Below are 23,132 nucleotides of genomic sequence, written 5' to 3' on the forward strand. Positions count from 1 at the left end.
GATAACTTTAAAAAAAATATTGTTAAATTGCGCAGGAGAAGTAACATAACACTTAAACAATGTTTTAAATATAATTTAAAGGATTTTTCAATGAAAGAGTTAAATTCCATGAGTCAACTCTGCCTCAGTGTGATTAATAAAAATATTAATATGATGATAGGCTTGATATTTATGATATTTATGATGTCTGAAAATATTGTTTTGGACATTCGCTGCCAATGTATGTGATCTTCTCAGGACAGATTTGTTTCTTAGAATTCTGTTGACTAAATCTCTGACAAGAAAAGGATTAAGTTTTGTTAGAAAAATTGTGATTTTTTTCTTCCATTAAAAAAAAAAGAGTCAAATGCAGTCTAGTTTGGGTAAACTAAACACTAAACAGGATCAATATCCACTTTCTCATCTTGTTTTATAAGACATTTGATTTATATCTTCATTTCATGACACTGAAGAGCTTTAACGGTTGCGGTGCATTATGGGAAACCCGTCTTAGGAGTGACATTGAGGCACCCTTAACCTCGAACCCATTACAAAAAATAACTTCATATAGTCATCATTGGTGGCATCTGCCCTTCTCCAAAGCATTATACAGGAAGTTAGAGTGCAGAATGACCTTTAAAGAGTTTGACGTCTGTTTCAAGGTCACTGAGGTCAGATGCATTAGTTTTGTGGCGCCAAACGGTTCAATGGTAAATGACCATGTTGGTTTGCATTCATGAGTTTAGAACCACTGACAGGAGCTGCCGTCAGTCAGATGTTTGCCACGTGTAACTTTGTTGTGTTGCAGCCGAACCCCGCTACAACTCCTACCCAGCCGTGATCGGAGCAGCCATCGGAGGGATGCTCTTCGCAGCCATCGCCACGGTGCTGCTGCTGATCTACATCATCCGAAACCGCAACAACAACCCGAGTGAGTGACACCGACCAGCGTTTTCTTTGACAGTTGACCTGCGGTTGTTGACGCTGATGTTCTCTCCACAGGGTTACACGACTTGCTGTTCGGCCTGTGAGTATGCGTCTGTATCAGATGACGTCACTCACTGACTGACCCATAACCGAGATTTGTGTTTTAGGCAGCACAGCCAGTCGAGAGAAAACATCAACTTCCCAGAGGATGAAGTGGTCAGTGGGACAGAGGGAGGGATCGAAGAAATCGCTGGAGCATCCACTTCAGGCAAGTTCATCTTGTGTTTATATTCATTCATGAAATATTTCATTATGATCCATTATTTCACTTACCGTCTTCTCTTCGTGTTTTGTTCTTAACTCAACACAAAACCAAACGATCGGTCAATAAATAACGTGTCTCATCCAACATCAGCACCAGCGTTGGCTTTGCCTCGAGCGGCGTCGCCACTCACCACCCCGGCGCAAAGTGCCACGCCCCCCACTGCACCACCGCTTCCACCTGGAGACGATGAACCAGTCAGCGTCACCATCACCGTCAAGGCAACCGGACCCTAGTTTCCTAGTCATCTTCATCGCTTTTCACGTTACGCCCTCTCCTAGAACCACCATTTACAAAGCTGTATTGTGTTTTTTTTTCTAAATCTGTTAGTGACTTTTTGATATGAATAAAAGAGTCTGTTGCTTTATTAATTTAGGTGTCTTTTTTTTTAATAAAAATGTTACTACCAACATCTGCTGCTTTGCTCCAAATATATATATAAATACAGTGGTGCCTCGGTTCTCGACCATAATCCGATCCAGACGGCCGTTTGAGAAGCGATTTGTTCGAAATCTGAATGGATTTTTCCCATTACAATGAATGGAAAAAGAAATCATGCGTTCCAAGCCTTAAACTAGTCTTTTGTAGGAGTGAATGTAGAGTGTCTGCTGCAGGTGCGCTGTTCCTCTATGTGTGTGGCCGCTGCATGTGGGAGGGGTTGCCGAGTGAGTGACGTCTCTCCAGAAGTGAAGAGGTGCCCGGTGCGTGTCCAGCTCTGAATGTGCGCTTCTGTGCAGTTTGGCTGTGACAAAGTCATAAACCAAGTAACTTAGCTCTGTCCCAGACTCGCCTCATCCCTGTCCCAGCTCCAGCCCACAACAGGACATCAAACCCTGGAGTGAGCGCTCCAGCACCTCCCCTGTGACACTCTACCAGGGTCCAGTGCGGAGACAGGAAAGGTTTTACACCTCAATATGAAGAAAAAACAGTCAGAAAATGTAGCTAACGGGACACGTCTGCATACAGAGGCTATGTTATACACAATAACAAAGTGCGTCGTGGGTCAGCTGATCAGTCCACGCATGTTTTTTCCGGCTTTTTTTGGGGGCGTTTGAGTTCTGGATTTTCGTTCGAAATCCAAAACAAAAAAAAAAAATCTAGAAATTTTTGTTCAAACTCGATTTGTTCGAAGTCCAAGGTACCACTGTGTGTGTGTGTATGTATATATATATATATATATATATATATATATATATATATATATATATATATATATATATATATATATATATATATATATATAATTGATGCATAGATGAGGTACAGTATCATGGTTTCTAGGTTAAGAAATGATGTGAAGTTATGAAATAGTGAAGTCCAAACAAGTGCCATCTGGTGGCCTCTCAAAATCAGGACACTGTGTCATGACACTCATCGAACCATCACTATCAACTATCTTATCAAAAACACAAACAAAAACTTTAATAATTCAGGTGAAGGACCGCTAATTCTGTTAATAATTTATTCAATGAGGAGATGGCATCACCCCGGGACAGACGACATCTTTTCCTTCACATGATGACTTCAGAAGGGTCCATACACTGGTGTTTGTTTTGCCACCACAGTCCATCATGTGATGGGCAGGAGGATCTTCTGGTGACTCACGATGTCGCCCAGCTTCTGCTTTATCTTCACAAACAGACGCTTAAACTCCAGGCCGTCTCCCTGGAAATACACAAACTCATATCACAAAACAACGGTGACACTGAGGCCGCGACAGGGTGGGTGGAGCTCACCTTTGACAACCTGAAGTCCAGAAGAATCCGCTGATTCATCTCAAGCAAGAAGACTTTGAAGATGAGTTTGTTGTTGCGCTTGTCCAGGGTGCTCACCGTCACCTGGAGAGAGACATTTAACATGAAAACCTTCATCTCTTAGTGGTACGGTGTAGTGAAGTACGCCCACTTCTGATACCTGTCGAGTGCAGGAGACTTTAAAAGCCAAGGACAAGCCAGAGCAGACGTCTTTCAGAGCAGTGAGCGAGGACTCTGCGTTCGCTGTGGTGAAGAAGCGAGTCATTCTTCGCACCAACCTCTGCCAGGGCGTCTGTGAGCAACGTATGAAGCGCCTCAGAAACCTCAACATAAAACAAGGCACAAGCTTCCTGAGAGGTCCTGACCTGACTCGCCCCTGGGGTTCCCATCAGCTGGCTCCCCAGCAGCATGTGCTCAGGTTTGATGGGCTGGGAGAAGCTCACGTGGTTGCCACAGTTACCGTTCAGCACTGCGGTTTCAGGGCTGAGTGCAAAGTCAGGCTGAGAGCTGGACACCTGCATCCTGTCGTCACTGAAGGAGGACACGAGTCAATGTAAATAAAGAGGAAGGAGCCACGAAGGACTCCTTACTCACCTGCTGGTGCGTGATATGAAGTCTAAATCAGAGCGAGGTGCTCTGACTTCCCCTGAGCTCAGACCTGCTGGTGGCTCCTTCGCACCTACAAACAGTAAACAAATATAACATCGGCACAGGCTTCATTCACCGAGCCCAACTTGCCTTGGGTAAACCAGCGGTCCTTCTGCACGTTGGGGAGAGTGAGGCGGCTTTCTGGAGCGGGCAGAAGCAGTTTGGACAGCAAGCCTGAACAGAGATGAGGAAGCATCATTTCAACAGCCCTCACCGCACATGAGAACTGTCAGCCTCTCCTCCTGAAGTCCACAAGTGGTGAGCAAAACTGAGACCTTTTGTTGAAGCACTCGGGCTAAAAGCTTCTGTTCTCGTCTATGCCTGTAAGAAAGATGGAACCTAAATAACGGCTGAATGGAGCGCTGAGGTAGAGAGGAAGATGCACCGCCAATCTGCTGACCTTTCATTCTCCCCTTCAAAAAAAACACTCAGAGGGTGGGTTATATAACTCAGAACGTACAAAGAGGCATGGGCTGTATTTTCTTCCAGGGAGACAGATAGGTTTTCTTTTGGAGCCAGTCGGAGTACTCCTGGCAGCTCTCAGTGGGCTGGTCCCAGGGCAACTCTGAAAGACACCACAAAACAACATTCGAATATAGTCATTATTATAATCATAAATTACATTAAAATAAACAACAAATGGCTAAAGACAGTGCAACACCGTCTCACTTTCAATTCTAGCTTCGTAGCGTGGAACAGGCTTCTAGCTACGAGGGCGTCTGCAAAACATGAAAAAAATGACGCCCAATTCTCAACCGTAGTTGGCCGCCAGATTACCCTGGTGTATGGCGGCATTGGCATTCATGTTTTGCAGACGCCCTCGTAGCTAAAAGCCTGTTCCATTCCCTTCCACCTGCATTAATACTGGGAAGGATTCCAGGTGAATCGTTGACATTGTGAGCATTCAGCACAGGTGATCCAGCTTTTGGGGGGCTGTTTTTAGTCATGTACAATCACTTGGGTCAGATGTGAGTTTGACAGGTGAGGAGAAGGCGAAGCCTCCGGACTCAATTTGCTTAGAAAACAAAATCAAATAACCCGTTTCTCGGACAGAGGAGCCCACCATGACATTGACATGCTGATCAAAGTCTGTTTTCTCGCTCGTTGGACTTCGTACTATACTTACGTCACAACTTCGGGGAAAACGTTGTGTGGATTAGTGTCGTTTTTTGCCCGAGAACAAGCTTCTGCTTTCTCTTCCCTTTTTATTCTGGGTCTGTTCACAAAAGCCTTAACTAAACACTGTCTCTGAAATTACTGAAACAGAAATTATCAGCCAACAAAGCAATAAATCACAACATAGTCTCAAGTATGGTAATACCTGCAGCCCCCCAGGACATTTTGATGCAAATGGATGGGTGATATGGACAAAAAAATATATAATATGATAAATGTAATTTTGGCGATAACGCTAATTATCACGATAAATACATTTTCATTCTATCTCATGTGTTGGACACTACAGTCTCTTGAAACTGTTTTATGATGAAACCTATTAGTGGAGTTTGTCTCCAACATCATTATTTGTTTATGTTTAAATAGAATAGTTAACTCTGTGTAGAGATGAGAAATTCAATGTTTCACGTCTCTGGTAGGAGCCGCTGGTGTCTGACACACCGCTCTGCCAGCTTTATTTAGGGGTTAAATTGAGCCGTCTGTCTGCTGTAACTCACGTCTCTTAACAGTTGACTTGAACTATGGACCAGTCTGGACACATTTCCTAGATGTTATTGAAGAAATATTAGAAATCATGTGAATAAATGATCATTTAGTCAGAGTCTATTCTCCAAATCATTATACAAACTGTCAGTCTTATGTCTCGTGTGATGAAAATGCTTTTCACAATTCTCTCTCCTAAAATGATTGTTTTTCATTGCCCTACTGAAGATTTCACTAATACTTTTACTGCTTTAGAATTTGTTGATGGTCCCTAAGTGATGCTGGGTCGTAGCATTAGCGCTGCCTGTGAGAGTGTGTCTGCGATCAGTGAACCCCAAAGGGGACGCCGCGGATGTCCGTCCAATATCCAACTATTTTCACCATGGTGTTTTGCCAAGGCGCCAGCACAGCAGGAGTCCTGCATCTGTTGATGTGAACCAAGGCAAAGTCCACCACACTCTCCACAACTGTCACACGCTGGTGTCAGCCGTCAAACGCTGCAGAGCGCTGCGCTCCACCGCAGTCTCGTCATGTTCACGTGCACAAGTCCAACGCAGCGAGTGAGCGGCATGTTTGTTGAATTTATTGTGAGATGCAGAATTGTCATCGTAGAGACTGTGTTTGGTGGTATATCGTGCACGATAAGTTATCGACCATCCCTAGGACACACGGATCTGAAATAAATATATTCATCCCAGACGTCCAATTTAAAGGTCAACAGAAGGGAAGAGTGGGAACACTACCTCCAGCCAGCATAGCGGTGAGCACAATCCCACAAGACCAGACATCAGCAGGTTGAGCCTTGTACTCCGCTTGGCTGAGAAGCTCTGGAGCCACATAGGGTAAAGTCCCACACAGTCGACGGAGGGGACGCTCTCGCCCCCTAAATCGAAACATGGTAGCCAGTCCAAAATCCGTCAACTTCAGGTTATCTACAGGAAATGAAACCTGGGGAATAAGTACTTTGCTTCATTACATGAAGGTGGCTGTTTCCCACCTTTATCATCCAGTAAAATGTTTTCAGGCTTTATGTCTCTGTGGGTGATGCCCATGCCGTGGAGATACTCCTGCGGGAGGACACCAGCCGTCAACACTAGCAGGAGCTGCGTGCATTATTTACTCACCACCGCCGCCACAAGCTGCTGGAAAAACTTGTGAGCGTCTTTCTCAGGCATCCCCACATCCGGCTCTAGAAGGAGAAAAGGTGTATTGTCAGTTAGTAACGCTGAGCAAACATCAATAATGACTATTTTAAAGTTGAACGTGAGCCATACCGATCCGGTCAAACAGCTCTCCTCCACTGCAGTACTCTAGAAACAGGTAGACCGTGTGTCCCTCTGGACGTTGGCCAAAAAAGCGCACTATATTCTGATGGTTGAGCATCTAGCAAACCAAAAAAAAGAGAGATGGAATCACTGCAGCACATCACATTTATCTGTGGTCTTTTTCCTTAAAATGCGTGTAAGCTGCATGACAGCAACTGAACTCACTGACCTTGTGGATGCAGGCCTCCTTTTTTACATTCTCTGCACATTCCTTCGCCTGCGAGGTATCAATCACTTTCACTGCAACTGCCTCTTCAGTCTGCCTGTTCACCAGCAGCCGCACTCTGCAGCCAGAGAAACAGATGATAGATGGGACAGTCGGTAGTTATGCAATGGATGGCAATTTAATATAGTGCAGCTCCACCTCATGTTGCCAAAACTTAAGAGTGGAACCATCTAAATCTGCAGCCTCAGGGAAGCAAATGACAGATGTAGCTAAGTACAAATTATTTTGAAAGTAAAACAAGTTTCATTTCATTTTGATGTACTTTTTTCCCCCCATTCTTCTGAATTAAAAAAGCAACATATCTTTGTAAAACACTCATGACAAGTCAAGTCACTGATAAAATAAAAGAAGCTTAACGTTTCAAAATCAAACATAAAAACGATGTTTTCCTACTCTCCATAAGCTCCTTCTCCCAAAGTCTGTACAACGTCCCAGTCCTGCACAAAAGGCACCGCCATGCTACGCAAAAAAGAACACATAAGAACAGCAAGTTTACATTCGTCAATATTGTTTGTCGGGCAACAGCACATTTTAAACACCGGTCACTCAACCAGACCACGTCAAACAGACAGAAGCTGAACTCACATCTGTCTTGATCGACTCCGCTTGCTGTCTTTGTCTTGTTTTATTGCAGAAAATGTGTGTACAACTATCCCTGACTGCGATCGCCCCCAAATTTGGCGCGCCGTGGTTCCACAGGCAGTTCTGAAACGTCACTTCCTTCTAGGGCTTAAAAGAAAATATAGAAATGTCTTGCTGCCCTCTAGTGGACAAGTTAGGTACAGCATCGTTTTATTTATTTTTATATGTTCATATATGTAAACCAAACATAGATTTAAAAAAAAAAAAAATTGAACTAAATAGAAAATAAAAAATACAGTTGAATCTGTAACGTCTAAATGCATTCCAACTAAATAAAAACACATTTATTTACCTATTTATTAAACAAACGTCAACGAAGAAGCCTTTGACCCTATAGCTACTTAAACATTATAAATATTACCTCGAATTAGATTAGAAATAAACCACTCCGCAATGAAAATGCGAAGTGAATAATATGAGAACAAAAATTGCAACACGTAAATTAAACTACAATGCATGTAGTACATGGAAGAAAAATCATTCAGTGGATCATAATAAAGTCTATGTTAAAACAAACATGCTTTATTGTGACTGTTGTAAATTATAAGTTCCTCTAAACCACCACAATGTACTTGTGCAAAGTTCCAGTCAGTACTTTCACTCAGAGAAACGTGGCCTTTCTTTGAAAAGTAACAGACAGGATGTGAATAGATAGATAGATAGATAGATAGATAGATAGATAGATAGATAGATAGGTAGATAGATGGATGGATGGATAGATAGATAGATAGATAGATAGATAGATAGATAGATAGATAGATAGATTTCCATCCAAATCAGGCTCTAGTTATTGATCTCCTCTTATTTGTTGATAGTTAATATGTAACCTGAAACCTTTGTGTCCCACTTTCCGAGCATCTGCCTGCAAATCCACTGCAATCTTCAGTCTTCCCGTATCCAGAGTCACCATGCCATCAACCGTCTACATGTTTTACGTCGCAGCTCTTCTATCCCTCTTCATGGGTAAGCACTTGCTTTAAACCATCTGTTGTTTCATTTGTAATCCAGATGACATTTAGTACATAAATAAATGCACATTCACTTATCAGAATCTTTACTAAACTCAAATGAAACTCCCAATTCAACGGTCAAAACATGGAAATGTACTTGTAAACAAATACCCGCAGTTTTAAGATTCTAAAAAAAAAATACATTTAAGTCTTTGATAATCATTTGGAAGCAAAATTTTACATTATGAACATAATATAGACATAAAATAAGACTCTAAACTGAAAGATTTTTTAAAATTTGTTTTGAGCAGTTGCCATTTTTGTTCAGTTAAACACAGAGCAATGTTTTCTTCAACTAAATTCTGTTTTTTTTCTTTTTTTTGTTTGCTTTTTTTCCAGGAGGAGGTGTGTGGTGCGACTGTCCGAGTGAAAATATTGGAATCACAGGAGGCAACTACACTCTGAGCAAGGGCCTGGTGATTGACAGCCAGCTGGTGTACCACTGCCCCGAGGGTTACTACCCGTACCCTGAAATGATCCGCACATGCCAGTGGGACAACACCTGGACACCTCCCTTCAAGAAATCCAAACCTCAGACTTGCAGGCGTAAGTATTCGAAACATGGTGAGCGTCACTTCAGCAGACCTGACCTTGTTAAACTCTCCGGCAGTGGTTGAATGTCCAGACCCCACCGTTCTGGTCAATGGGCTGGTTTTACCGGCTCAGGAGAAATACTTTGTTGGCAACGTGACCACATTCGAGTGCTACTCCGGGTTCCCTCTGCGAGGTTCACCCAAACGGACCTGCTTACCAAACGGGAAGTGGAGCGGGTCGACTACCATCTGCAGCAAAACCAGTCAGTTGGACAGGAATGATATTCTGAGCAGAATATATACTGATATTACGATGCGTCGCTCACACCACAGCTGGACACAGATGTCCCGACCCCGGTGTTCCACCTGGTGCCACAAGGTCGGGAAATAGTTTGGACACACACAGCAATGTGACGTACGCCTGCAGTGGAGATCTGTTGCTGGTGGGCTCCAGCAAGAGGACGTGTCTGGAGAACGGCCAGTGGACAGGAACAGAACCAGCTTGCTACTGTAAGATGATGATGTCATGGGGCACCAGTTCTCCTCCATATACAAGAGAAACACGGAAACACTGACAGTTGACAGTTTTTTTAGCAAAAAGAAGTAGATTGTAGACAAGAAACAAGAGGCTTGATGCATTAATCTTATTTAAAAATAAATAATCTGAAGTCGAACATTTACAAGTGTAAAAACAGTAACTGTATTTTTCTTCCACATATTTGGACGTTTGCTAAAAATAACAAAAATATATTGACTGACCACAAACGACTGTTAAAAAGCTCTTGTTCATTCGAACACAGTTTTATATTACTCTGAATTTGTGTTATAATGACTGCTTGGAACAAATTATTGTTCAAATGATAATATATATTTGGAGTCCAGACGTAAAAGTGTCAAACACACAATATGAGTTTGATATGTTTTAAAGCACATTGCTCATTCTGTTGCTAAAGTGGCCTGTGAATGACATTTCGTGTGTGTGTGTGTTGCAGCTAAATTTACATATGACACCACACTGGAAGTTACCTTGGAATTTGGTAAATCCATCATGAATACTCTCACCACTTTGGAGCCAGGTAAGCTACTGATACAATTGTATGTTTTACTGCACATAAATAAATAATAAATCGATAAATAAAATAAAACAATTCCATCTTTGTCTCCATGCTGTGCTTTTCATATACCAATTGCTTTCCTTCTATAAATAATCTTATAGACTGATGGTTGTTTTGCCTCATAGACAAGACACAAACCGGAAGGACGATCCGGATTTCTAAAGCAGGAATATTGAACATTTACATTGCAGTGGACATTTCAAAGAGCATTGAAGCGAACGAGTTTGAGCGAGCCAGAGAGGCACTTTTAGCGCTGGTCATGAAGGTGAGAGCATCAGCCAAGGGAGGAACATGCTCTGGCTCGCGGCTTTAAATCCCCTATAAACACTATCCCCACTGCAGATTTCTTCCTTCACGGTGAGCCCAAACTATGAAATCATCTTCTTCTGCTCCAAAGTCTACGAAGCTGTGGACATTCTGGATTTCCTGGACAACAAAGCACAGCTAAACACTGTGATACAGAGGATAAAAGACTTTGAAGTAGCCGGTGAGTGAAGACCACGGGTGTGTGGGAGTGGGGTGCGGCTTCTTTCATGATATTTTTGTTTAACAGATAAAAACTATGGGACAAACCTGAACCTCGCTTTCAAAACCTTCCTGGAGAAAATGGGCTTCATAAAACAACGAGTAGGAGAGGAACGTTTTAAGGAGCATCGGCATGTTCTGATCCTTTTTACAGATGGTAACTGTCTGAAAGCACCTTTCACACATATAAATACATATTCAACTTATAATTTATATTTGTTCATCTATTACAGGGGCCTATAACATGGGCGGAACTCCTGCACCGACCGTTCAAAGGATCAAGGAGATGGTCTACATGAACCCCACTGGAGCAGCAGATGTTCCATCCAGGGAGGAATATTTGGGTGCGTAACCTCATGTTTGAAACTCTGTTCACAAATATCATTGTCAGTGCAGAGGGGCAGGACAGTTATGAAGTGGTGGACTTCATGTTTTCTTCCCATATTTGCTAGAGTTTCCTCTTGTACCCGCCCACAGTCCGAAAACATAGAGTGTCTGTTTATGATGTAGCAGAGGTGGGCAGTTCAATCTCCCAGGGCTAAAGAGAGAAGGACAGAAGCAAAAAACAGTGTTGAATTTAACGTACAAATATTTACTAAAATAGTAATGTTCAGAATTATTGACACATTATTAAAGTAATACAGAATGAAATATGTCTTCAATGTATTCAATAAATGTTCTCTTTTATAGTGGTTTTGCTCAGCTCTCCAGAGGGCCGTAAAAATACAAGCTAAGGGCCACATGAGGGCCCCCGGGCCGTACTCATGCTGCACAGGAAGTAGGAAAAATATGAGATCAAATACAAGAAAAAAAAGTGCTGCATTGAATATGTTATCTGAAATAACTGAATTATCGACTCACTACTTTACAAGAGATCTGTTATACAGTATAATAAAGGAACCCGATCTGATTTGAATACCAGTCTATGTGGTAATATCTCATCATTTAAACATTATTTTCAAATACTTAAAATGAATATATTCCAACAAATATTTTCAGAAATTACAAGACAATCAGAGTAGATATTGGATTTATAAATCTCCAAACAAGGTCTGTTCTTTTCATGGCAGATATTCATGTCTTTGCCGTCGGCACGAACATCTTGGCCCACACCCTGCAGACACTCACAGTGGGCCTTGGCAACAAGCACTACTACAAACTGAAGGATGTACGGAGTTTGCAGGCGATGTTTGACGAGATCATCGGTGAGTGATGGATGACGGTGCCTTTTCCTGTTCGATAACTGCAGATCCAGCTTCCTATCTCTGTCACCAGAGCGGAATGAGCGGTGTATCCTTCGAATAATAGTAAAAATGTATAAAGAGAAAATGTATTGTGGTTAATGCTGGCTTTTATGGGCCTTGAATTAAAGAAGTGCAATTGAGTGTTTGATATCCAGCAAGGCCCATGTTATAATAATGAAGAAAAATATGTTTATTTTTTCACGCAGATGAATCAGAAGTCAAAGATCTGTGTGGTCTGCACCGAAGCTATGAAACGCCAGGCGTTGACGGTAAAAGGAAAATGTATCCGTGGCTCGCCTTCGTTTACATCCAGGTGCTTTGCTCTCACCGTCACGCGTGATGTGTAGCGTAACAAGATGTGATGAATGAAGGTTTTCCGTTGGTCATTTCAGAGGGAAGGTTCGTCGAGGAAGTGTCTGGGCTCTCTGGTCACTCCTGAGTTTGTTCTGACCGCCGCTCACTGCTTTGTGTTTGGGGATGGAGCTGAGCATGTCACTGTTGAGATTGAGGATGGGGATGATAAGAGTAAGACCCCGACGTTGTTCACATTTTCCGATTTTTTCATGGGGCTTGATTTAAAAAAAAAGTTTTTGTGCTTCCAACCCCAAGTTCCTTTGAACTTTACGAACGGCTTCAAAAAGAGAGGATACACTACAGAGGTGCACCGGATTGCACTATCATTTTAAAGGGATTTTAGGGAAATGTGTCGCCTGTTTGTCAGTTTAACAGCAACAACTCTGGCCTATTACAGTCAAACCAGTGAAGCAGTTCTACATACACCCCAACTACAAGGTGAATGCGAAGGTGGCAGAGGGTGTGGCGGAGTTCTATGACTACGACATAGCTCTGATCCAGCTGGAAGACTACGTACGGATCTCTCCTGTCGTCAGGTAAAACTCATAAGACCTTCTCTCAGCAGATAAACAAATAGATGATCCGGTTTTGTTCCTTCTCCAGAACCATTTGTATCCCCTGCACTCAGGAGACCAGTGACGCTCTGCATCTGGTCGGGAAGTCGACCTGCAAGCAACAAGGTAGCAGCCTAAACCTCAAGGGATTTGAAATCATATCTGAATTAACCTCACATTTCCTCTTGCAGAGGAGCTGCTCTTCCAGAATCGATTTGAACATCTCTCTTTCCTGACAAGGACGGAGAATTTGGTGGATCTGAAAGATGTCCATGCCAAGCTCTTGGATGAAGTGAGTTCATCCATCACAAGTGATGCTAGTGTTTCAAACTGTCTTCCTCCAGAGACCGGCCTGCATCAGACATGCGCTGCAGGCAAAGGGGATCACCACCAAAGACCCTGAGGTGGCTGTCACCGATAACTTTCTGTGCACGGGCGGGATTGTCCCAACTAGGGATCACATCGCCTGCAAAGGTATGTCACTTTATTTACTTTTATTCATGTCAAATTTAAAATCAATTTCTTTCAGAGCAAATATGGAAAAACTTGCTTTTCCTCGAGACCTTTGACACTGCTGTAAACCTCTGGTTGTGTGTGTGTGTGGCAGGTGACGGTGGAGGAGCGGTGTTTAGGAGCAGAGAGCATCGCACCATACAGGTCACTCCTTATTTATAACATGCATTTTCATTGTGTTTCCACCCACACAAGCCTGACACATGCCTCATCCATGCTCACAGATCGGAGTGGTCAGCTGGGGGACCACAGAGTTATGTGAGGGCGGCGGTGTGGTTGACTCGCAAGAGAACTCCAGAGATTTCCACATTAATCTGTTCAAAATGGTGCCTTTCCTAAAGGGGATCCTTGGAAATGACAACCAGGATGATTACACACCGCTGACCTTCCTGACGGAGTAACAGCTCTTGGTTTTGGTGTTGGGGGAATGGTGGGAGCCTATCCATCGATCCACGTCAGCTATGGTGACCGTTGTAATAATTCACGTTGAGGAATGGAAAATGAATGTGAAATGAAATAAAAGCCTTTAATTGACTATAAATGATATAGATTTCTATAAAACGTTAACTGAGTAATAATCTTATCTAATAATGAATTATATTAAAATGTTTGTCCAGAATCTTTACGTAAAAGTAAAGTGACACTGTCGCATCTTGAGACACATTACGCTGCTGGACATCACAGAAAAAATTATTGTTTATGTCATTTCATTTGCCCTGACTCAAAACGGCAATATCTTTTTTTCGGAACTCAGAAAGTGACAAAAAAAATGCATAAGTAGAATTTTCATGATTTTTTTTCAATTGGTCGTGACTGAAAATGTTAAAAAAAAAATCTATTTTCTGAGATAACTCAAAATAAGACTTGTAAGGGTAAGAATAGAACTTCAAACATCATCTTCAATATGATTTCCATCATTTGTAACGCAAATGGTGATGTGTTTTGCAGTTGTTTTGTGAACTCCATGCAATAAAAATAATAAAAATCCAGAATAGGCGTAAAGCTTGGTACAAAGTTTATTTGAAGCGTGAATGTGGTGGAACCTAGCCTTGTTTAGAAAAACATTAAACTTCACTTTTTCAGTTGCAATCACTGTTTTTTATTTTTTAATTTTATAGGAAATGCACAGAATGGCTTTTTTTTTTTTTAACTTAGAGTCAGTCTTTGGCGATGCTCCTTGGTAGATCTGTGATCAAGCCTTGTATTTTTAAGTTATCGAAGTTGAAACATGTTGGCTGTGAGGCTCTGTTGAAAAAAAAGTCATCATGAGTGGAGAACAAACAAAAAATAGAAATATCAAGGCGATTTAAGACTTTTCATTTCAGTCATATTTTCGAATCAGTGCACATACACAAGTGCATGAACTGTAAACAATGAGACAGTCGCTCCTTCATTGCTACTGCTAGGACTTAACAAGCGAAGAGATGTCGTGCCGCCCTCTAGTGGACATGGTCAGGTCCAGTATAATTTTATTTTATTGTGATTCGATAAGATTAGTGATTTTTTTTTTTTTTTTTTTTTTTTTTTTTTTTCAATTTAAACTGTAAACTAAACATAAATCTTGCAAACATATGGAAGGCGGTAATTTGGAATAAATGGGTGACGTTTAAATACACTCAAGACAAAACATATATTATTTATTTATTTATTTTTATCAAACATCAACGAAGATGAGGATTGTAAAAGCAAGTAAAAAAAATGCGCAAACAAAATAAACATAAGAATTAAATAATCAGAATAAAGAAGAGACATCAGGATTATAATGTATAAATTAAGATACGTAATACATGGAAGAATTTAAATGAGCCATCTCACAATATCTTTCAGCCAGAACTCGAGCGCGTCTTGTTGTTCTTTCACTCAGAAACATGCCCTTTTAAGCAAAGTAACATACAGGACGCAAATAAACTTTATCCGAGCCTGAGCCAACATGTCAACAAATCTCTACTGGAATTCACCTCCTTCTTTTGGGAAATGATGAAGTGCTTGCACTTTGTCATTGTTTCCCAACATTCTAGCGCACATGTGACCAAGTCTGTACACACAGTGGAAACAGTGGAAACTCCCACATAACACGAAGCAACCCAAAATATATTTTAAGTCATCACAAGTCAGAGAGAAATTTGTTTTCTAAAAATTTTTATATACCCGTTGCAATTATTAATACCAATATATCGCTCTAAATAAGTTTATTTTATTTTTATTTTTGATGATCTGCTGACTCAAAGTGAGCTCTGACTCAATCCTCCACTGACTCTGAACACGCTGAACTTTAAATTATAGCAAATTATAGCAACATGGGCGGAAATTTCTCAATAATGTTTCCTGAAAGATTCATCTCTCTGTATTCACTGTGTAATTTCCATCCAAATCAGGCTCTAGTTATTGATCTCCTCTTATTTGTTGATAGTTAATATGTAACCTGAAACCTTTGTGTCCCACTTTCTGAGCATCTGCCTGCAAATCCACTGCAGTCTTCAGTCTTCCCGTATCCAGAGTCACCATGGCATCAACCGTCTACATGTTTTGCGTCGCAGCTCTTCTATCCCTCTTCATGGGTAAGCACTTGCTTTAAACCATCTGTTGTTTCATTTGTAATACGGATGACATTTAGTACATAAATAAATGCACATTCACTTATCAGAATCTTTACTAAACTCAGATGGAGTCTCCCAATTCAACGGTCAAAACATGGAAATGTACGTGTAAACAAATACACAAGACTCTAAAAAAGACTTTGATCAGAATTTGGCAGCAATATTTTACATCATGAACACAATTGAATAGAATTTAATATAGTCATAAAATAAATCAAATTCTGAACTAAAAGATTGTTTTAATCCAATAATTTAGTTCAATAAATACAGGGTTTTCTTCAACTACAAATGCCTCTTTTTCATCATGTCATTCAAATACTAATAAATATTAATAAATCCTGTTGCTTTTTTTTTTCCAGGAGGAGGTGTGTGGTGCGACTGTCCAAGTGAAAATATTGGAATCACAGGAGGCAACTACACTCTGAGCAAGGGCCTGGTGATTGACAGCCAGCTGGTGTACCACTGCCCCGAGGGTTACTACCCGTACCCTGAGATGATCCGCACATGCCAGTGGGACAACACCTGGACACCTCCCTTCAAGAAATCCAAACCTCAGACTTGCAGGCGTAAGTATTCGAAACATGGTGAGCGTCGCTTCAGCAGACCTGACCTTGTTAAACTCTCCGGCAGTGGTTGAATGTCCAGACCCCACCGTTCTGGTCAATGGGCTGGTTTTACCGTCTCAGGAGAAATACTTTGTTGGCAACGTGACCACATTCGAGTGCTACTCCGGGTTCCCTCTGCGAGGTTCACCCAAACGGACCTGCTTACCAAACGGGAAGTGGAGCGGGTCGACTACCATCTGCAGCAAAACCAGTCAGTTGGACAGGAATGATATTCTGAGCAGAATATATACTGATATTACGATGCGTCGCTCACACCACAGCTGGACACAGATGTCCCGACCCCGGTGTTCCACCTGGTGCCACAAGGTCGGGAAATAGTTTGGACACACACAGCAATGTGACGTACGCCTGCAATGCAGGTCTGTTGCTGGTGGGCTCCAGCAAGAGGACGTGTCTGGAGAACGGCCAGTGGACGGGAATAGAACCGGCTTGCTACTGTAAGAGGATTATTTCATGTCGAAGAAGAACACAGAAACACTGACATTTCTAATTCATATTTTCAATTCAAGCGTTTATTGAACATTTGTAATGACTATTTTTTAGTAAAAAAGAAGTGGATTTTAGGCAAGAAACAAGAAGCTCTATGTGCTAACTATATTTACAATGTATCACTAAATGAGAACAAAAGAAGGCTCTGTTATAATTTAAATAACATCTATTAATATCACGCCCTAATATAATTTAAATACTTGTAGTACAGTCTTTAAAAATGTCAGTTGCTTTTAAGCAATTTGTTGTATTTGTTATTTGCTTAAGTGTCTTATGGATTTTTTTCTACAGCTAAATTTGCATATGACACCACACTGGAAGTTACATTGGCCTTTGGTAAATCCATCATCAATACTCTCACCACTTTGGAGCCAGGTAAGCTACTGACAAATTGTGTGTTCTAATGGACAAAAATATACAAACGCTAACTCCATCTTTGTCTCCAAACTTGCTTCCCCTTTTAGATACTCTTTTTTTTGTCCTAGTCTCTTCTTCTTTGCCACGGCTAAAGGAGCAACTAGAATGAAGAAAATCTGTTTCTGATACAATTGTGTTTGTTTTACCTCATAGATGAGACACAAGCTGGAAGGACAATCCGCATCTCTAAAGATGGAATACTGAACATCTACATTGGTATGGACATTTCAGCGAGCATTTCACCGGAAGAGTTTGAACGATCCAGAAATGCCGTTTCAGCGCTGATCACGAAGGTGAGGGCATCAGTAGCTTCACTTTGGTGAAGGTCTTCCTTCATAGTGTTCAACAATGAGAGGGTCCTTTCTGTGCATGCAAGTATTGTAGGCAGACTTCATGGCAGGAATATGTTCTGGGTGGTGCATTGACTGAAAATGATCAGATAAAATGTTATGTTCTCACAAAAAAAAATGTTTTAAAGGGATGTAACATGTTTTAAGATGTTTTAAGAGTGTCGTGTGTTCAATGTTGGCAAGATAAAATGTTGCCTTAACATATACTGAGGGGTGACATCTGTTTCTGTGTCATTTCGTTCTTAAAAAAAGAGAGTAGAGAGTAAAGAAAGTATGCCTTGGCCCCAGTCACTGTATAACAATGTAGTAGAAATATATCCAAATATAAAAAACAAACAAACAAAAACGTCCTGGAGTGACATATATTTTTGTTTTTATTTCCAAGCTTCAGGTCCACTGCTCTAAGTGTGATTTACATTTTTGCCTCCTTAAACTAAAACTGACTTAAAAATACAAACTTGTAAATACGAACATTTAAATTTCCGTTTAGCACAGCAACCCCATGAGTATGTGAGCTTTACTGTGCGGCGTTACAAGGCACAACGTGTCGAGTTTGCAACATGGGGTTGGATCTGCTTTACAGGGTTCAGCAGGTGAAGGAACAGCATGCGGTGAATAAATGGCTGAGACCAAAGATGTTAGGGAACAAAAGATTCCCTCAGTTATTGCAACAACAAACTCTCTGTTGCTAATGTTAGCGTCGCGGTGTGTCACACTCTGAAGAGCACATTTGGCACAGCGTTCATACATAACATGTACAGGAATCATCTCATCCCATTTGGCTGTCGGGACAACAAGCCCATTAGAAGTAAATTTCGTTTCGAATTACACTTCATAATCTTGACAGGTGGCTGGGAGCCACTTGGCGCCCGCTTCTGCTGATAAATGGATCAATTACTCAAGAAAAATATCACCCATAAGCAGTTTGATCCGCGAGGAAGTGTTTCCGTTATAGAACAGAAACTCAAAGCTTGCAGCTTTAAATCCTCTATAAACACTGTCCTCTTCACAGATTTCTTCCTTCACCGTGAGCCCAAACTATGAAATCATCTTCTTCTCCTCCAAAGTCTATGAACCTGTCAACATTCTGGATTTCCTGGACAACAAAGTGCAGCTAAACACTGTGAAACAGACGATAGAAAACTTCAAAATAAAGGGTGCGTGAAGACCATGGGTGTGTGGGAGTGGGCCGCTGCTTCGCTAATGTGGTTTTTGTCTAACAGAAAAAAACTACGGGACAAACCTGAACCTCGCTTTCAAAACCTTCCTGGAGAAAATGGGCTTCATAAAACAACGAGTAGGAGAGGAACGTTTTAAGGAGCATCGGCATGTTCTGATCCTTTTTACAGATGGTAACTGTCTGAAAGCACCTTTCACACATACAAGTACATATTCAACTTATCATTTATATTTGTTCATCTATTACAGGGGCCTATAACATGGGCGGAACTCCTGCACCGACCGTTCAAAGGATCAAGGAGATGGTCTACATGAACCCCACTGGAGCAGCAGATGTTCCATCCAGGGAGGAATATTTGGGTGCGTAACCTCATGTTGTAAACTCTGTTCACAAATACCATTGTCAGTGCAGAGGGGCAGGACAGTTATGAAGTGGTGGACTTCATGTTTTCTTCCCATATTTGCTTGAGTTTCCTCTTGTACCCAGCCACAGTCTGAAAACATAGAGTGTCTGTTTATGATGTAGCAGCAGTTCCATCTCCCATGGCTAAAGAGAGAAGGACAGAAGCAAAAAACAATGTAACTTGTGAATAGATGATAAAATATTAATGTAAATAATTAGTCAATAATAATATGAGCCATATGAATCAGTAATTATTAAATATATTATACATTGATTAATTACTAAATATATTATTATTAAATACATCCACATATTTTGTCAATCTCATAATGGTTTTAATTTGACCTCAGACCTGAGGGCCACACAAATACTGGCTGAGGGCCATATGTGGCCCCCGGGCCGCACTTTTTACACGTTTTACAGGAAGTAGGAAAACAACAAATAAGCGCTATAGTCGTGTGAACATCGTGAGTTATTAAATCATTTGTTTAAACAGCACTGTTATGTTAAAAGAGCAATTTTGTTTGCATGTTTACCACTTTAAATGGTTAAAATTTCATTATTAAACAACATTTTAAATAAATTTAAAAAATAATAAATACCTTTTTTTTAAGTTCAAAACTAAAGGGGCAGATATGGAATTTACAAATCTCTAAACCCCGCTTTTGGCCTGGTAAGAGAGAAATAGAGGTGGAAAACACACTGAATTTGCTTCCAATCACTTGTTCTTTTTATTGCAGATATTTACATGTTTGCCGTCGGCACGAACATCTTGGACCGCAACCTGATCCCACTCACAGTGGGCGTTGGCAACAAGCACTACTACAAACTGAAGGATGTAAAGAATTTGCAGGCGATGTTTGATGAGATCATCGGTGAGTGATGGATGACGGTGCCTGCTCACACCTTTTCCTGTTCGATAACTGCAGATCCAGCTTCCTATCTCTGTCACCAGAGCGGAATGAAAGGCTGTAACTGAAGCCTCAGGTGTGCTGGACACGAAAACTGGGGGAGGATGTGTTTCTCTTGTTTCCTTAAGCTGGTGTGAGGGGAAGTTAAGAGCCTGCTCACAACCCAAACACACTTGAATAAAAAAAAAAAAAAAAAAAAAAATTATATATATATATATATATATATATATATATATATATATATTCTTAAGCCTGGGACTGTGATACTTTTCATAAGGCCATGAAAAAAACTACCTGTAACAAAAATAAAGAATAAAGACCAATGTATCTTCTCATTTTCAACAAGCCGCATTTGATAAAAATGAACATTAACTACAAATACAAAAGGGAATGTCTGTCTATTTTTTCATGCAGATGAATCAGAAGTCAAAGATCTGTGTGGTCTCCACCGAAGCTATGAAACACCAGACATTGACAGCAAGAGGAAAATGTACCCGTGGCTCGCCTTCGTTTACATCCAGGTGCTTTGCTCTCACCGTCATGCGTGATGTGTAGCGTAACAAGATGTGATGAATGAAGGTTTTCCGTTGGTCATTTCAGAGGGAAGGTTCGTCGAGGAAGTGTCTGGGCTCTCTGGTCACTCCGGAGTTTGTTCTGACCGCCGCTCACTGCTTTGTGTTTGGGGATGGAGCTGAGCATGTCACTGTTGAGATTGAGGATGGGGATGATAAGAGTAAGACCCCGACGTTGTTCACATTTTCAGATTCTACTGATCATGAAATTAAAAATTTAAAACATGTGAAATTGAGTATAGGTTTTATAGCTAGTCAATCGGTGAGGCCGTTAAATATATCGCGACTAGGGGACGGAGAATTTCCGCCATTGCTATGTGTCCTCATTTGAGCTATGTTTTGGGTAGTAACAGCAACACTGCCCCCAATGGTTTCTGCTGGTACTGCTCTGTTGGGTACGTAGCTGTAAGCTTTGTGGAAACGTGCAGAAATATGAACAAAATGAACGCAGGGCGCGAGCAAAAAGCTCCATCCGTATCCAGATCTTTAATCATGGATCTTTTGGTTATGACACTGCTGGTGCTCTAAATAATGTTCTTCAAATGCGATTCATTATTTTTCACTGTAATAAATTCACCCTGAATCCCTTTGAGTCCCAACTCAAAAAAAAATCCCTCATCTGAGGTGTGTCGAACTGTTCCAAAAAAAGAGGATAAACTACGTTGTAAAAGATTTTACGGAAATGTGTCGACTGTTTGTCAGTTTAACAGCGACAACTGTGTCCTATTACAGTCAAATCAGTGAAGCAGTTCTACATACACCCCAACTACAAGGTGAATGCGAAGGTGGCAGAGGGTGTGGCGGAGTTCTATGACTACGACATAGCTCTGATCCAGCTGGAAGACTACGTACGGATCTCTCCTGCCGTCAGGTAAAACTCATAAGACCTTCTCTCAGCAGATAAAGAAATAGATGATCCGGTTTTGTTCCTTCTCCAGAACCATTTGTATCCCCTGCACTCAGGAGACCAGTGACGCTCTGCATCTGGTCGGGAAGTCGACCTGCAAGCAACAAGGTAGCAGCCTAAACCTCAAGGGATTTGAAATCATATCTGAATTAACCTCACATTTCCTCTTGCAGAGGAACGACTCTTACAGAATAAGCACGAACGTCTCTCTTTCCTGACAAGGACGGAGAATTTGGTGGATCCGAAAGATGTCCATGCCAAGCTCTTGGATGAAGTGAGTTCATCCATCACAAGTGATGCTAGTGTTTCAAACTGTCTTCCTCCAGAGACCGGCCTGCATCAGACATGCGCTGCACGCAAAGGGGATCACCACCAAAGACCCTGAGGTGGCTGTCACCGATAACTTCCTGTGCACGGGCGGGTTTAACCCAAACAGGGATCACATCGCCTGCAAAGGTATTGTTCTGCATTTTTGTTTGCGTCAAACCAATAACTTTTTGCACTAAAATGGAGGGAAATAAACGCAGAAATGTGACAAACTGGCTTCTCCTTTTGCCTGCGGTAAACCTCTGGTTGTGTGTGTGACAGGTGACTCCGGAGGAGCGGTGTTTAGGAGCACAGAGCATCGCACCATACAGGTCACTCCTTATTTATAACATGCATTTTCATTGTGTTTCCACTCGCACAAGCCTGACACATGCCTCATCCATGCTCACAGATCGGAGTGGTCAGCTGGGGGACCACAGAGATATGTGAGGGCGGCGGTTTGGTTGACTCGCAAGAGAACTCCAGAGATTTCCACATTAATCTGTTCAAAATGGTGCCTTTCCTAAAGAAGATCATAGGAAACAGCACGCAGGATGATTACACACCGCTGACCTTCCTCGCGGAGTAACAGCACCTACAGAGATATTTTGGGTGTCGGGGTATGATCATTTACAGGTTAAAAATAGATCACATTTGGTGTTAACATTTCAACTAACATGCTGTCTGTTAATTGAAATTATATCTGGTGAATATTTTTTCCACTTTGTGTTGTTGACATCCGCCTGAAGCCGAGAGCAATGTTTTTAGCGATGATCGTTGCTCTGCTCTTGGCAGGAAAATGATGAATTTGTCGTCGTGCTTCATTTCTTTTCCACTGGAGTTGATGCAGTCTAATGGAATAGGAAGTCTTTGGTTCTGCTTTCATCGCATTGCTTGTTAAAAATCCACATATTGATTTTAAAAAGAGCCACAGAAGAGGATGACTTTGTCAACGAGTGCACCTTTTCATCATATTAAAGAAAAAAAATGACTGGATGTGAAACCTATCATTGACTTTTTGATGTCCTTTTATGGAGTATAAAAT

The 23,132-nt window shown here is 41.3% G+C and overlaps 4 protein-coding genes across 4 annotated transcripts in view; 3 read left to right on the forward strand and 1 right to left on the reverse strand.

Annotated features, from left to right (window-relative positions):
• Positions 1 to 1,530, forward strand: part of LOC128748753 (V-set and immunoglobulin domain-containing protein 10-like 2) — an 8,510-nt gene extending 6,980 nt beyond the window's left edge. Inside the window, exons 9-12 of the mRNA XM_053847717.1 lie at positions 788 to 910; positions 982 to 1,006; positions 1,074 to 1,174; positions 1,322 to 1,530. Of these exons, the coding sequence (XP_053703692.1) occupies positions 788 to 910; positions 982 to 1,006; positions 1,074 to 1,174; positions 1,322 to 1,464 (392 nt within the window). The 3' untranslated portion in view covers positions 1,465 to 1,530. The remainder of the gene's footprint in view (positions 1 to 787; positions 911 to 981; positions 1,007 to 1,073; positions 1,175 to 1,321) is intronic.
• A 1,162-nt stretch (positions 1,531 to 2,692) lies between these two features.
• Positions 2,693 to 7,561, reverse strand: chek1 (checkpoint kinase 1). Its single transcript, XM_053847392.1, has 14 exons — positions 7,426 to 7,561; positions 7,234 to 7,299; positions 6,784 to 6,898; positions 6,564 to 6,672; positions 6,414 to 6,478; positions 6,287 to 6,356; positions 6,033 to 6,221; positions 4,091 to 4,195; positions 3,721 to 3,804; positions 3,577 to 3,661; positions 3,348 to 3,513; positions 3,143 to 3,274; positions 2,965 to 3,066; positions 2,693 to 2,893 (listed from the first exon to the last, which is right to left on the reverse strand). Exons 2-14 carry the CDS (start codon positions 7,296 to 7,298, stop codon positions 2,798 to 2,800), a joined length of 1,383 nt encoding a protein of 460 aa, XP_053703367.1. The 5' UTR covers position 7,299; positions 7,426 to 7,561; the 3' UTR covers positions 2,693 to 2,797.
• Positions 7,562 to 8,321: 760 nt separating this feature from the next.
• Positions 8,322 to 14,332, forward strand: LOC128747994 (complement factor B-like). The gene is made up of 18 exons (XM_053846326.1): positions 8,322 to 8,445; positions 8,832 to 9,038; positions 9,103 to 9,288; positions 9,359 to 9,535; positions 10,018 to 10,101; positions 10,266 to 10,405; positions 10,483 to 10,627; positions 10,694 to 10,822; positions 10,899 to 11,009; positions 11,736 to 11,870; positions 12,116 to 12,222; positions 12,302 to 12,434; positions 12,661 to 12,799; positions 12,867 to 12,943; positions 13,009 to 13,109; positions 13,162 to 13,291; positions 13,425 to 13,474; positions 13,555 to 14,332. Exons 1-18 carry the CDS (start codon positions 8,391 to 8,393, stop codon positions 13,729 to 13,731), a joined length of 2,283 nt encoding a protein of 760 aa, XP_053702301.1. The 5' UTR covers positions 8,322 to 8,390; the 3' UTR covers positions 13,732 to 14,332.
• Positions 14,333 to 15,720: 1,388 nt separating this feature from the next.
• Positions 15,721 to 23,094, forward strand: LOC128747993 (complement factor B-like). The gene is made up of 18 exons (XM_053846325.1): positions 15,721 to 15,888; positions 16,287 to 16,493; positions 16,558 to 16,743; positions 16,814 to 16,990; positions 17,334 to 17,417; positions 17,613 to 17,752; positions 18,822 to 18,966; positions 19,033 to 19,161; positions 19,238 to 19,348; positions 20,132 to 20,266; positions 20,717 to 20,823; positions 20,903 to 21,035; positions 21,607 to 21,745; positions 21,813 to 21,889; positions 21,955 to 22,055; positions 22,108 to 22,237; positions 22,370 to 22,419; positions 22,500 to 23,094. Exons 1-18 carry the CDS (start codon positions 15,834 to 15,836, stop codon positions 22,674 to 22,676), a joined length of 2,283 nt encoding a protein of 760 aa, XP_053702300.1. The 5' UTR covers positions 15,721 to 15,833; the 3' UTR covers positions 22,677 to 23,094.
• The last annotated feature ends 38 nt before the right edge of the window (positions 23,095 to 23,132 follow it).

Source organism: Synchiropus splendidus, chromosome 17 (genome assembly GCF_027744825.2).
Source record: "Synchiropus splendidus isolate RoL2022-P1 chromosome 17, RoL_Sspl_1.0, whole genome shotgun sequence".
NCBI lineage: Eukaryota > Metazoa > Chordata > Actinopteri > Syngnathiformes > Callionymidae > Synchiropus > Synchiropus splendidus.